Below are 14,524 nucleotides of genomic sequence, written 5' to 3'. Positions count from 1 at the left end.
TTCCTATGTGTAGATATTTGTCATGTATGTATTGTATTATTTTTCTTGTAAATCCTTTCGTTATAACGTATACTTCTTCCCATTAATCATTTTAATATAAATTCCTTGTCTTATTATTGCACCCTTTTCTTCTCTGTCAGCGAGTTCTAGTTGGTCTGTGGTCACTGTTTGTAATGAGTAAGGTCCTGTCATGTTTTTAAATATGTTAACCCTATTTTGATCTGTTTGTTATTTTTAATTTTTTCTGGGTCCATTCTTGTAATTGTGTCTGTTACTATGTTTTGTTCTCCAGGTAGATGTCTGATTTCAAAATTGTACTCTTGAAGTAACAAAGCCCATCTATGGATTCTGGTGTTGGCAAATCTGCAATTGAGAATGGACATGAGTGCCTCGTGATCTGTCCCAATATAAAATTTTGATCCTAATAAATAAAAACGTAATTTTGATATACAAAATATTATACTGGCTAACTCAAGTTCCGATACACTGTAATTGCGTTCATACTTTTCAGTAACTCGTGATACAAAAGATATTGGAACTTCTGTTCCCCCTTGATTTTGGACTAGTACTCCTGCAAATCTCAAAATACTAGCATCTGTTTTTAATACAAAAGGTAAATTATAATCTGGGTGATATATTTTAAGATTGTTACAAAATATTTGTTTAAGTTGTATAAAAGCATGTTCATGTTCTTCATTCCATTTCCATTTTACATTCTTTTTAAGTAAATCAATTAGTGGTATTACTTTATTACTAAGGTACGGAATAAGCCTTTTGAAATAATTTAAAATTCCTAAAAATCCTCTCAATGTTTTCAAGTTGTGAGGTCTTGTATATTCTTGTATAGTTTTAATCCTTTCAGGATCCATTTCTAAACCTTTTTCATTTAGTTTATAGCCTAAATAAGTTATTTCCTTTTGGAAAAATTGACATTTATTTAAATTGATCTTAAGTCCTGCTTCGTCTAATAATTGTAAAATTTTATTTAAGTGTTTTTATGTGTTATTTTATCTTTTGAATATATTAGTATATCATCTATGTAATGTAGTGCAAAGTCTTCATATTTATCCAATATTTTATGTAAAGCTCTTTCTAATGCTGGGCAAGCAGATTGTAGACCATACGGAACAACACAAAATCTATAAACTACACATTCTATGCAAAAACCTGTATAAATTTCTAGAATTTTCATGTAGAGGAATTAGCCAAAAACAGTGTTTCAAATCAATTTTTGAGAAACATGTGGTATTAGTTATTTTTCCAAATATTGTTTCAATGTTTAGTGGAGATTCATACTGAGGAATTGTAATTTTATTTAATTCTCTTGCATCGAGACATAATCTTAATTCTCCATTCTTTTTTACAACTACCACTATTGGATTGATATGATTACTGGTACTTCTCTCAATTATTCCATTATTTAACATTTGATCTATTTCTAATCTTACTTGCTGTCGATATTTATATGGAGTTGGATAGTTTTTGGATCTGAATTTATCTATATTGTTAACCTCAATACTATGTATGTACTCTTTCGCAACTCTTGATTCATTCATTATTAATTTACTATATTTTCTTAATAATTCTTCAACATATTCAATATCGCATATATATTTAATATTATTTTCCTCAATATCACATTCATCACTTTCATTCATACTTCCCATACTTCTAATTCAATATTTAATTTCTCATAATCAATTTTTGCTTTTGATTTTTCTAGTTGATCTGTACCAATAATTATGTCAAATTCCATCTGTTTAACAATTAATAGTTGTAAACTTATATTCTCGTTTTGAATATCCACTTTTATATCAATAAACTGATTAGTTTCTGTTAGTTTCTTTCCATTTACTCCCACTAATGTGGTTTTTGGCATTTTTAAAATTTTATTTTGAAATTCTAAATTTTCCAGTATATTTTCTTTAAATAAAAATGAATCAGAACCTCTATCTAACAATATATCAATTTCTTTAGTTCCAATTTTTCCTTTTAAAATAATAAGTCCTAATATTTGTTCCTCATTAAAATTATCCAGTTTTATGAATTCAATAGGGCGTTCATAATTGTGTGTCACTTGCTCATTCCTTGGTCTTATGCAAAATTTGTTTCATTTGAATTGTAAATTGGTCTTTCCTGCCTCTGATCATTATTATTTGCACCTGCTCTTTCCTCACTATTTGATCTTCTTTGATAGTTTACCATCCTTTCTCTATCATTCCCAGGTAAGGAATTTGTTCTGACATGTCCTCTCTCATTTGGATTGTACTGTCATATAACGTTGGCAACGTTGGCAACAAGCCTCGTCTAATCTGTTAAGCTGCCAAATGTTCATTTTCTAGTATAAACAGTGATTTCAAAATAATCAAAAGTACCACAATAGATTCACTATATATCTATACATAATACATGTGAGTACAATCCAGTTTTTCTAATGGTTCTGAGACTGTAGACAGCTTACTTACCTAATGAACTAGTCCGATTCTGGACTTTGTACTCAGGTATAGTTTAGCGTGTAGGTTGTATTGCTTTGCGGAGCTGCCAAGCTGTGAATATATTCTGGGGTATAGACATTTCATCAATAAATCCTTTTCATCTTCAATAATCCAGGTAATGGACAAAGAAATCAAAGATATTCTTAAAGCCATATACGAACAGAATAATGATATAAAAAACGAAATCAAAAGTATCAGATCTGACCTAGATTCCATGAAAGTAAGTCATAAAAAAACTCAAGAGAAAATTGAGAGTCTAGAACTGGAAAATAAAAAGCTACAATTTGAGAGAGAAACGATTGAAAGGAAACTGAAAGAAAACAATTTGGTTGTTTATGGATAAAGAGAAGAACCAGAAGAGAACATTGTAAATGTCATTAAAGAATCTCTTTTGAAAAAACTGAACTTAACACTGGAGGACTACGAGTTCAACAACATCTATAGAATTGGGAAGATAAATACTGTTAATCATAGACCAATCCTATTGAAAATCACAAGAAACCTAACGAAACAAATCATCCTTAAGCAGTGCAAAAATCTGATAGGGAGTCATATATCTGTATCACACGACCTGACTGTCCAAGAGAGAGAAGAGAAAAAATTGCTCCTAAGATACTATAGAGAAGCCAGAAATAAAAATCAAAGTGCAACCCTCCTGAAAAATAAAGTCATCATAGATAGTGTCAGCTACACATATCAGGACTTGGTAAACATTGACCCTGCTTTAGGGCATGAAACAGAATCTGCTATTCCAAGTAAATCAAATAAAAGAAAAGATCCTCTGAGTCCGACTGGAAAAAATCCCAAGAAAATTACAAGAAGTTATAAGAAAGACACTAGTGGTGATACCTCTTCTGATAAATAATCTTTTATGTTGAATATCTCCCATTCTGTAGAAATTAGGTATATGTATGTAATATTTTGTTTTATGAGTTAATACCATATTTATCCTGTCATCTACTTGTTTTGCATTTGTAATATAATAACCCTGTTTATATTAATATAATAAGTTTCAGGCAATCTCTGAACAAACATGGCTTTGAATATTTTAGAAGATATTGAGAATATGAGTGACCCTCATTTCCAGTGCTTCAACTCATCTGCTGATTTTATTGATGAATTTCAAATAGGTAATGATGATCATGAAATGTCTCTCTTTCATATAAATATCAGGAGTTTGAAAAAACACTTTGATGAACTGGTTGTCTTTCTCAATGATTTGAAGTTTAAATTCAAAATCATAATTTGCACAGAATCCTGGCTAGATTCATTTTCTGGCGGATTTACTATCGAAGGGTATAATACTCACATAATACCGCCAGCTACTAATAAATGCGATGGAATTGTCATTTTCGTTGAGTCGAATCTAATTTATCAAATTCTTAAAATCAATGACATTACGTTCACTGCTGCAAAAATTTCAATTCGGATGCTTAATAACGATTACATATAATCGCAACATATCGAAGTCCTAATAATAATATGAACAGTTTTATTGAAGAGATTCAAAATGTACTTGAAACACTATCTGCTAGTCTCATCAATTTCTGATCGGGGATATCAATTTAAATATTTTAGATAGTTCCCTTCTTACCCAAAATTATCTGACATCATTAAGTTCTTTGGGTTTTACATCCCTGGTAAATAGTCCAACACGCGTCACCGACCACAGCTCGACGTGTATTGATCATATTTTTGCAAAAATTCCCAATGCACCATATGTAAAAACTGCAATTATCAAAACATATATAACTGATCATTACCCTGTGATATGCCTTACTAACAAGCAAACTAGGCAACCTAATGATCACTCTGATACTGAATCATGTATAAAAATTACTGACTATGATAAACTGAAAAACACAATTGAAAATATAAATTGGATAACAGTTTTGTCTGAAACTGAGAACCCGGATAAAGCGTATTCGAATTTCATGCAGTTGCTATCAGATTCCATAACAAACAGTACTACAATAAGAAAATTATATAAACTCGAAGAATCGTAAGCTGAAACCATGGATAACGCGCTCATTAGTGAATAGTATCAGAAAAAGGGATAATATGGCTGAAAAAATGAAAAGACAACCTGAGAACCTACAGTTAAGTAGAGAATACCGAATCTACAGAAACACACTCACTGATCTCATAAGGTGTCAAAAAAATTTGTTCTATAAAGAAATGTTGGATAATGCTAAAGGTAACATAAAAGAAACGTGGAAAAAAATAAAAAAATTGTACAGGAGGTGGTATTTCGGCTAAAGAAAAAATTAATTTGAAAATCGGTAATGATTATTCGGATAATGGGGTTGAAATAGCTAATAAATTCAATGATTTTTTCAGCGAAGTTGGGGAAACACTCGCAAATAAGATAGTGGATGATCCATCATTTGTAGAAACCCCAATTCCCACCAATGAGTCTTCACTATTCCTTAAACCAATAACCAATGTCGAATTGTGTAATCATATAACTCAAATGAGAACAAATTCCTCCCCAGGGAAAGATAATATCACGGTGAAAATATTGAAATTATTAAAAAATTACATAACTATCCCACTGCTTCATATATATAACTCCTGCATGGAAAAGGGGATTTTCCCCAAGGCGCTGAAAGTGTCGGTAATTACGCCAGTATTAAAGGGGGGTGACAAAACAGACATAAACAATTATCGACCAATATCTCTCACTTCTGTATTCTCGAAACTGTTTGAAAAATGTTTAGCGTATCGACTTTATGATTTTTTAAATAAATATAAAATAATAAATAAATCACAATTTGGATTTATAAAAGGTGTTGGTACGAACGATGCAGTAACTCAACTTATGGAAAACATTTGCAAAAATATTGATAGATCCAAAAAAGTTTTGACGGTATTGCTTGATCTAAAGAAAGCCTTTGACACCGTGAGCCACTATAAGCTACTGAACAAGTTATATAGTTATGGAATAAGAGGCCCAGGACATGATCTCATGAAAAGTTATCTTTCCGATCGTATCCAATGTACCAGGGTGTACGGTGAGATGAGTGGATACAAAACTGTTTCCTATGGAGTTCCTCAAGGTACGTTTTGGGTCCCATTTTATTCGTTATTTATCTGAACGATATGTTATCTTTAGATATTCAGGGAAATTTCACTGCTTATGCCGATGATACAGCGATTTCCTTTGTGGGGAACTCTTGGCCTGAAGTTATCAACCGAACAAACCAAAATCTCCTGTCTGTCAGCAAATGGCTGAATAATAATTTGCTCACTTTGAATATTGTCAAATCAGTAGCAATTCCTTTCAAAAACAATAGTAATAATAACCTACAAAACATCAATATCAACAAACATAATATCAGCTATGTCGAGAACTCCAAGTATCTGGGAATAATAATTGACCATAAACTAACCTGGAAAGTGCATATATCTAATCTGGTCTCAAAAATAAGAAAAACCATCTATAAATTTCATTTACTGAGAAATATACTGAATACTGAGACTCTTAAAACAGTGTACTATGCTATCACACAGAGCTTACTGCAGTACTGCATAATAGCATGGGGATCGGCATATAAAACAATTATGGAATCATTGGTTACAGCACAGAAATACATTATCAAGATCTGCCTTCGGAAACCTAGAAGATATCCATCTAATCTTCTTTTCAAAGAATTCAGAGTCCTAACAGTCAAAGAACTGTACCTCAAGAACTTACTGATATTTACCCACAAAACTCTAAGTCCATCTAATGCATTATCTTATGATAGTGTCACAACTAGAGCTGTGTCTAATAGAAATATACAAGTTCCATCCTTTAACTATAAGTTGACGAGATACAGTTTTAATTATCTCGGTAAAAAATTGTACAATATTGTAGATAAATCAATTAGGGATATTAAGTTTCTCAATTCCTTCAAATCAAAAATAACACTGTGGATCGTTGAGAATTCCAACCAGTTGTTGCAATTGTTATATCATCCAATACAATAAAAAGTTGTATTCACATTTTCAAACTCACAAATTTTATATTCAACTACTGTCTACCGACATATCTCTACCCCATATCTTTTTTTCTGCCTTTTTTTACTCATTTTTTTTTTTCTTAAATTCTGTTGCAAATAATTATGTCTGAGTTCATAGTCCTGTATTACGCGACACATAACACTTACAAACGTTGCACTAGAGACATATTTAAAATTACGGTATTACTGTTTGCTACACACGAGCTTGCTCTGTAGTAATTTGTATTATTGTTTTGTTATATTTGTTTGCTCAGATTGTAATATTACACACATTGTGGTGCGTTGTATTTACTGTACACAAAAAACATATTTATATATTTAAATTAATCTATATCACATATATCATTATTCCAAAATAGCATAACGTACTATAATTTTGGTTCGCTATATTCTCTGTGCTCATATATTATATCTATGTATTTGAATGAAACAATAAATTCTATTATATTATTATATTATATTATATTATTATTTCCATGATTATTATTGTTTTTATCATTATTGTTATTATATCTGTTATTATTGTTGTTATAGTATCTGTTATTGTTATTATTATTGTATTCATTATATCTATTATTATCACTGTTATTATTTCTATGTGGATAGTTATTATAAGTTCTGTTATTAAAATTTTGATTATTATTGTTTTGATTATTAAATATTTGTATTATTACTCTTATATGCCAATGTTCTTTCTAATCTTAGCAAATATTCACAAAGCCTATCCATTGTTTTAATTTCGTACATATTAATAATTTCAAAAATCTCTTGTCTGAAATGTCTGCTTATATTACCTACTATTTCCTCTCCTCTCATGTTCGGTTTTAAATATTGTGCAATGGCATATAATTGAATAGCATAATTATTAAAATTCAAACTTCTATTTCCATCAAATTTTCCAAATTGTAATTTATCTCTAATTTTGAGTTGCGCATTTTCCCCCAATATTGTTTTATAAATAAATTCTCAAAATCTTGGAAAGTATTGATATTATTTTCTTGGCTGTTAAACCAGATAGAAGGTTGATTTATTAAATATTGTCTAATTACGTCTTTTATTTCATCTGTATTCATTTGATTTGATATTTCATTTCTAATTATTTTCATTAAAGTTATCGGATGTAGTTTTTGTATATTACCATCAAATTTGTTATTTTCTTGAACACTTGAACACGTACTAATGGATCTAGTCTCTATTCTAGTCTGTCGATGATTTTCTTCTGTCTTTAATTTCATTTTCTATATTAGTGATTTTATTTTTATTTTGTTCATTATCTACATTAATTGAATCATTTGAATATATTTTTGTGGCTTCCTATATTTTCCTTGACTTAATTTATTTTTCCTATCATTTCCTGATTGTTTGTATTTAATTCTTCTCTAACTTCTTGAATTTTTCTACTATTATTGAAAATTGAATTAGTTGAATTAGTTGAAAATATCTTGCTTAGTATTTTTATAAAATTCCATATTTTGTTTTTCTATTCTTTTCTCAAATTCCTTGTATAGATCCACCATTTCTTGTTTATTAGACTCTAATTTTAACTGTACCCTTTGTTCCAGCCTGTCCATATTTACTGTTACACTCTCAATACCCTCTCTCACACTGTCAATATTCTGTCTCACTTCATCTTTCACACTATCTATATTCTGTTTCACACCATCAATATTTTGTTTCTGATTCATTTCTTCTTTCATCCTAACCATAAACTGCATTATCATTTGCATTTGGTTATCGGCATTCATTTCTTCTTGCATACTACTTTCAACTTGATCTCCACTCTGTCTCACTTCTTCTCCCTCACTCACTCCTGTTTTCTTTACATGTCTCAAATCCATTCTTTCTCACTCACAAAATTTTACTCTCTCTCACTCTGCTTTCGGCCTTTCCAAATGTGCCTCACGTTGTTGGCGACAATTGTTATTTTATTAGGAGATGATGGTGTTGATAATTTATAATTTATTTAATCAAATTTAATATTATTCCTCAGGTAGATACCTTATCTTAAAGATACTTCTTACCTTGATTAGCTCAGTCGGATTTCTCTAAGCATGCAGCGCCCTCTCTCTCTCCACAGGTAGAGTTCTTGGAAAGATCTTATTTGTTTTCAAAAATATTGTGCCAAATAAATTTTCAAAAAAAAAATATAATATTGAATTCCAAAACTATGGCACTAATACAATCAACCTTAACCTCAACCTACCTATACCTGCGAAAATTATCTTAAAATTTAAATCATGAACATAATTACACCACAAAGTACCACTCTATAATAATTGCTGTTCTGTGGTATAACCTTATTGAAATTAAATTGCTACAACGTTCTCTGCCTTATGACAGATTACTAAAATGACTGCTCAGTGAATGTTTACAAATTAATCATTAATATCAATTTTACAAATGGTTATCGTTCTCAAAGTGTTTTAAAATGGTAAACGAATATTCAATGAGTTTTCAAACACTGAGAAATTGAAATGTCTCTCCTGGATTCCTTCTATCAGCAAACAGGTTCAGTGATGGCGGTTTGAGTTTTATAAATGGTTTTAAATACCTTGAATTTTTCCTTTTGGTGCAGTGAATTGATCTGGATGTTTCTTCTTTCTACTCCAATTTTTCCAATTGATACTATGGTAAGTTCAATTCTCTGCTTTCCACTATATTTTTATTTACAATTTATTCTATATGTATATTAATAATTTTGATTTATCAATTCACAATTTCAATTCAATTTTCAAACTTTCAAAAATTGTACGTGCTTCTCGTTCCAGCGTTGATCATCGTCTCCCTTGGCTTCACCTTTCAACAAACTCCACATCTCCTTGGTAACCAATTTTTAGAAAAATTCTAGATGCTGTCAAAACCTTCTGATTTGTAAATTTTGGCACTTCACTCAAACTACACTTAGTTTATTTACCATTTGTACTTATAAACAAACTCTAATGTCTAATATTTACAATATTAGTTGTTTTATAACAATTCATGTTCTGTATTGTACAAAATTAATTTTTGAAATTTGCATTTGGCAAAATTCATGAGCTCCTTTCCAATTCTTTCACCTAGTAGGCTAGACAATATTTTAGCTACATGGTTTTTTCATAAACTGAGTGTTTTTCCTTACACAAATTGAAACTCTTTCAAAATATTGATTTGGATAATTTGAATAAATTGTAATGTTGTTTTGTTTTCTAATATTGATCTGAATGGTTTTATTAATTTGTTTTTGCGTTTCAGGAAAATATATATCTGGTGACTGATCTTTTAAATACTGGATTGTGACATTTGAGTTTCAATGGAAACCAACTAAGGAATGATTCAGTTGTTACATTGTGGGCATTACCATTTTACTGAGAACAATATATATATATATATATATATATATATATTTATATATATATATATATATATATATATATATATATATATATATATATATATATATACACCGCCAGCTATCAAAGTAAGGACACAGTTCAGTCCTAACGAAGTGAGGACCGGGTGAAGGAGTTGGCTGGGAATGTTCTAACTTTCAACCTAGCCGCGGCCTCTGTTTTCCAATAGAAAATTGGATAATTTATACTCGTAATAGAAAATTATTTATTTTTCTTCAATATACATCTACAGAGTGAGGACAGTACTATTCTCCTAGTGAAGTGAGGTCCGTATATATTTTTCAAAGATCCTAACAATGTGAGGACATATATACACGTACTAATCCATCATAAAGGCAGAGTGAGGTCCATTAAACGTTGCCGAGTTCTTCAGATGTGAAACAGATGGATGCAAGGTGGATAAGAGATAAATGTATATTAGCGAAGATTCATGAAAGTTTGATTGTTGCGTCGTGGAAACTACTGCGTAATTTAAGTTAGTTTTGATCAAAATAAACTAAAAAATACATGTTGTTCATGTTTTGAGTATTTCAGTTTCACAAATACATTTTTCAGAATGGACAGAGAAACATAAATAACGAGGTTTTGGACCGGTTGTGGATTCCAAAATATGAAAGTACCAAGGGACTTGGCAGGAATGAGATCAACAGTCTAGTTCATGTACCATTTTCTTCCATAATTTTTATATAGTCTCCGAAATTTACGATCAAGGTGTCATTATATTCATATTGTCACGTATAAAGTTTAAGGATGAGTTCGAAAAGGCACTGAAACAAATTACGAAAGTCATAAACAGATTAGTTAAAAAAAATTGAGTTTGTTTTTTTTTTTGAATATCTCGAATAGTACTCATAATTTTCGAATTAAAAAAAAACAAAAAAGATCATCGAATAAAATTTCAACTCCCGGAGCAGTACCTCTATTATTTATAATTTCAACAGAGCCCTGAAACTAGAGCCAAAAACGGGTAGCCTGGCTTTCGCCCGCGGGGCGTCAATCTGACACAGCAACAAACCTTTTTTTTAATATTGTAAATATGAAAATTGAGAAATGAAAAAATTCATGTAGTTTTGAAATACGTCAATGAACAATAATCCGCGATAAAAAAAATTGTATCTGAATTTTTCCATTGATTATGCATTTGTTAGTTAATAATTTTTTATGAACCGAAGGTTAACATAAAAACCCTAATTAATTAACAAACTCAAACCCTAGAATTGTTTTCACTTCGTGAAGGTATTCTCAATAGGCTAATGAATAGATCGCCGCGCGCCGTTGCAAAAATTACAAACGGTTGAAAGCTACTCTGTAGCTAGCAGAGTCCAATAGGACTCTGTATATTTTTTTCAACCATTCGATCAGAAATAAAATTCTTTTTTCAACGATATAACACATGTGGCCATTTCTATTTGAATATGGCGGTACTATGAAGTCAATCAACTCGATATAAAGAGAAACTAACGACGAAATTTTCTCAGTTTTTGAATAAAAATCAACTATTGAAATTTTTCACTTATCAACGAACTCTTTAGGGGCTTTTGTTGTATGCAAATTTTCACTTCATTGATCTCAAAAATCTGAATAGGAAGTGGTATTTTCTGAACTTCGACATCGAAGTGTACCTCTTTCACTACTAAAAATTATACTGTGCTGTCCATTTATCTGTACCGGTGAAAAGTGTAATTTTTATGAAGTTATTATCCCATAATGAAAGCTTTGACACTTTCACTTTTTCATTGGCAGAGAAAAATAAACAGATTACTATCTGCGACACCTGTTTGTAGTATAACATTCAGTCATTTCAAAGTCGAAGTTCAAAAAATACTAATTTCTATTTAGATTTTCGAGATAAATGATATAAACAATGGCGTTTAAACAAAATTGACAAAAAGTACGTGGGTGAATCAAAAACTTCAATTTCAAAACTTTTATTCAAAAATTAAGCAAACTTCGACGTTAGCATCCTACATCGAGTTTGACAATATTTCTGTATGTGACGTCATGCTATATTTGATAGAAATGGCCATATGTCATTTTGATTGAGCTGAATTTTCCATTTATCCATATATTCGATTCATATATTCGATCACTTATTCAACACTCAAATATTCTCTGATGTGAGAAATTCAACATACTCAACTGATGTGAAATATTATCAAAAATTACAGCTAATACAAGTGGTGAAACGGCACAGCAATAGTGTGCCAGCAGGTCTTGAATTCGAATCTGCCTGACTTCATATTTTTTCTCGAACGTCACTGATGCCAAAACAAAAACAACAAATGGAATAGAATGAGTTGAATCAGTAATTTCACATTCAAATACAAGACCATTTTGTTGTCTCTTTAATTTCACAATCATTGGTATCAACTGTAATCAATCATTTAGTCTGGGCTTTGTTTAGATTCTTATTGAATGAACATCCTTTTAGTAAAATTAAGTGGTTAGGCTCATTCAATTCGGAGTATTGTCAAAATCATTGTGAAAAAAGAAGTAAATTAGTTCATAAAAAATTCTAAAAGTTATAAACAATTAAAGACCCTAAAAAGCAGTGTTCGGTTTTGTTGTTTGTAGTTTGTTAACTATAAATATTTTTGAATTTTGAGAAAAAGATCATTGAATAGGAGGAAATTTACTGAAAAAAATTCCGACTCCCGAAACGGTATCTCCATTATTTATAATTTCAATTTGACGCTGAAAATAGCTGTCTGCGCACCATTTTTAGGTTGCGCACATGACCTCTTAGCGAGTACGTAACTTAAATACTTTTTTGAGGTACTTAAAGTAAATAGAAAAATTTTTAAAATTTATGATATAATCTAAACACCATAGAGATCTGATTCCTGTTGGAATTTTTCATTAAAGTACATTTTTCAATAATTTAGACAATTGTTAATTAACAAAATTTTTTAAAACTTCCTTTATCGTTCAAACTAAATCAAATATTTAAATAATTACCGTGAAATTATTTCGCCTCTTGGAGACCTTCTTAGATACATACAAAAAAAGATTGCATGATAAAACTTCTGAATATTTTATTACTTTGTCAATAATAATTTTTAAAGTAAACAAAAAAAAACACAATAATGTTGTGAACATTTTTTTCCTAATTTATCATTATTTAATCGTTCTTATGTCGATAAAAGACATTTATAAACTGAAACAAATAATTTGTTTATAAATCTTTTATAAAGAAATGGACTATTTCAATACTAAAAAAAAATCAACTTTATAGAAAACTGTCAATTATGATTTGAAAAAAAAATTCTCAATAATAATATTAATTGTTTAAATAGTTTTTTTATATGTCTACTGTATCAGTTAAGACATTTTTTCTTTTCTAAAATTAATTAACAACATTAATTAATTAACAGTTTTCTACAAAATAACAAAAAAAATTCTATTAACAATTTCATCGTTTATTTACTCAATAATTTGTTATAAATAAATTCACAACAACCAAGAGCATAAAAATATCGAAGAAATTTTTTTTCCATTATTTATTCAATTTTGTAAATACACGTGCTGCAAAAGTTGCACCAGCTGATCCATTTGTTGACTTTAATGCTTATATAACTTTCAAACTATTAGAGATACAACAATAAACATTCAGATCATTTTTGTAGATACCTAATTAAATTATCTTTCAAATGTCATCTTGCATATATTTTTTAGAAATTGTTAATTTGTTGTTTTAGGCATTTGTTTATAAAAATTTCCTCAGGTTTTTACAAATTTTCAGGCTCACAGCTCAGTTAATAATGCGAATTCGGATATTGAACTTCAGACAAATTTTGTTATCGAGATGAAGATGAAAATAATGACTCTGATGATGGAGATGAGGATTTCGAATACGGCATGGTCACTGATCAACAAAATAGAATTATTAACGGAATCTTCGGAGCAGATTCAGACTCCGAATCTGAAGAAAACACGGAGCCAGATGAGACACGAGAAGAAGAATAAGAAATGGAAGAATCTAGAGATCAAGAAGAAAAAGATGAAGCAGAAGAGATAGAAGAGCAAAAAATCGAAAATCTCTCGAGTAACAAAGGAAAAAGAATACCACGTTCACTTTCAAACCGAGATATTGCAAGTACATCTTCAAAAATTTCTCACCCAAAAAACAAAGGAAAAGACGAAATTGATAAAATAAATCGACTGCTTTATTATTCTTGATATAATAATAAAGAATATTATCGCCGCTAATTGTAATATTACGATAAAAATTTTATATTTGAAAGAAATAAACTGCTTTCAGTTATATAAATATCACATCTACTCAACAATATTGTTCTTACCTCGTGTTCTTTTATTTTTTAATGAAATTGTTGCATGTCTGAAGTATTCAATTAGGTGGGAATATAATAATGCACAAAATTTATCGAAATTCATCAATAGCTTATGAAAAAATGAATAAATAAACAAATAACCAACTGCAACTGTAAGATAATTTATACTTTAACAAAATTGCTCTGAAGTTCAATATCCGAATTCGTATTATTTACTGAGCTGTTGAATGTTGAAAAAACTCGAGGAAATCGTTAATTTTCATAAACAAATGCTTAAAACAACAAATTAACAATAAAAAAGAATGATTTGAAGGGGTTATATTTTTAGGAGTGATTTTCCAAAT

The 14,524-nt window shown here is 29.8% G+C and overlaps 1 protein-coding gene across 1 annotated transcript; it reads left to right on the top strand.

Annotated features, from left to right (window-relative positions):
* Positions 1-8,990: 8,990 nt before the first annotated feature.
* Positions 8,991-14,398, top strand: LOC141486924 (uncharacterized). The gene is made up of 2 exons (XM_074185542.1): positions 8,991-9,129; positions 13,631-14,398. The coding sequence occupies exons 1-2, from the start codon at positions 9,037-9,039 to the stop codon at positions 13,904-13,906; spliced, it is 369 nt and encodes a 122-aa protein (XP_074041643.1). The 5' UTR covers positions 8,991-9,036; the 3' UTR covers positions 13,907-14,398.
* Positions 14,399-14,524: the final 126 nt, after the last annotated feature.

This window comes from Leptinotarsa decemlineata, unplaced genomic scaffold, assembly GCF_025532065.1.
Source record: "Leptinotarsa decemlineata unplaced genomic scaffold, Ldec_3_MD MMD2_tig00026377, whole genome shotgun sequence".
Lineage (NCBI taxonomy): Eukaryota > Metazoa > Arthropoda > Insecta > Coleoptera > Chrysomelidae > Leptinotarsa > Leptinotarsa decemlineata.
Note: the sequence above shows the minus strand (reverse complement) of the source record. Positions and strands in the feature narration are given on the sequence as shown.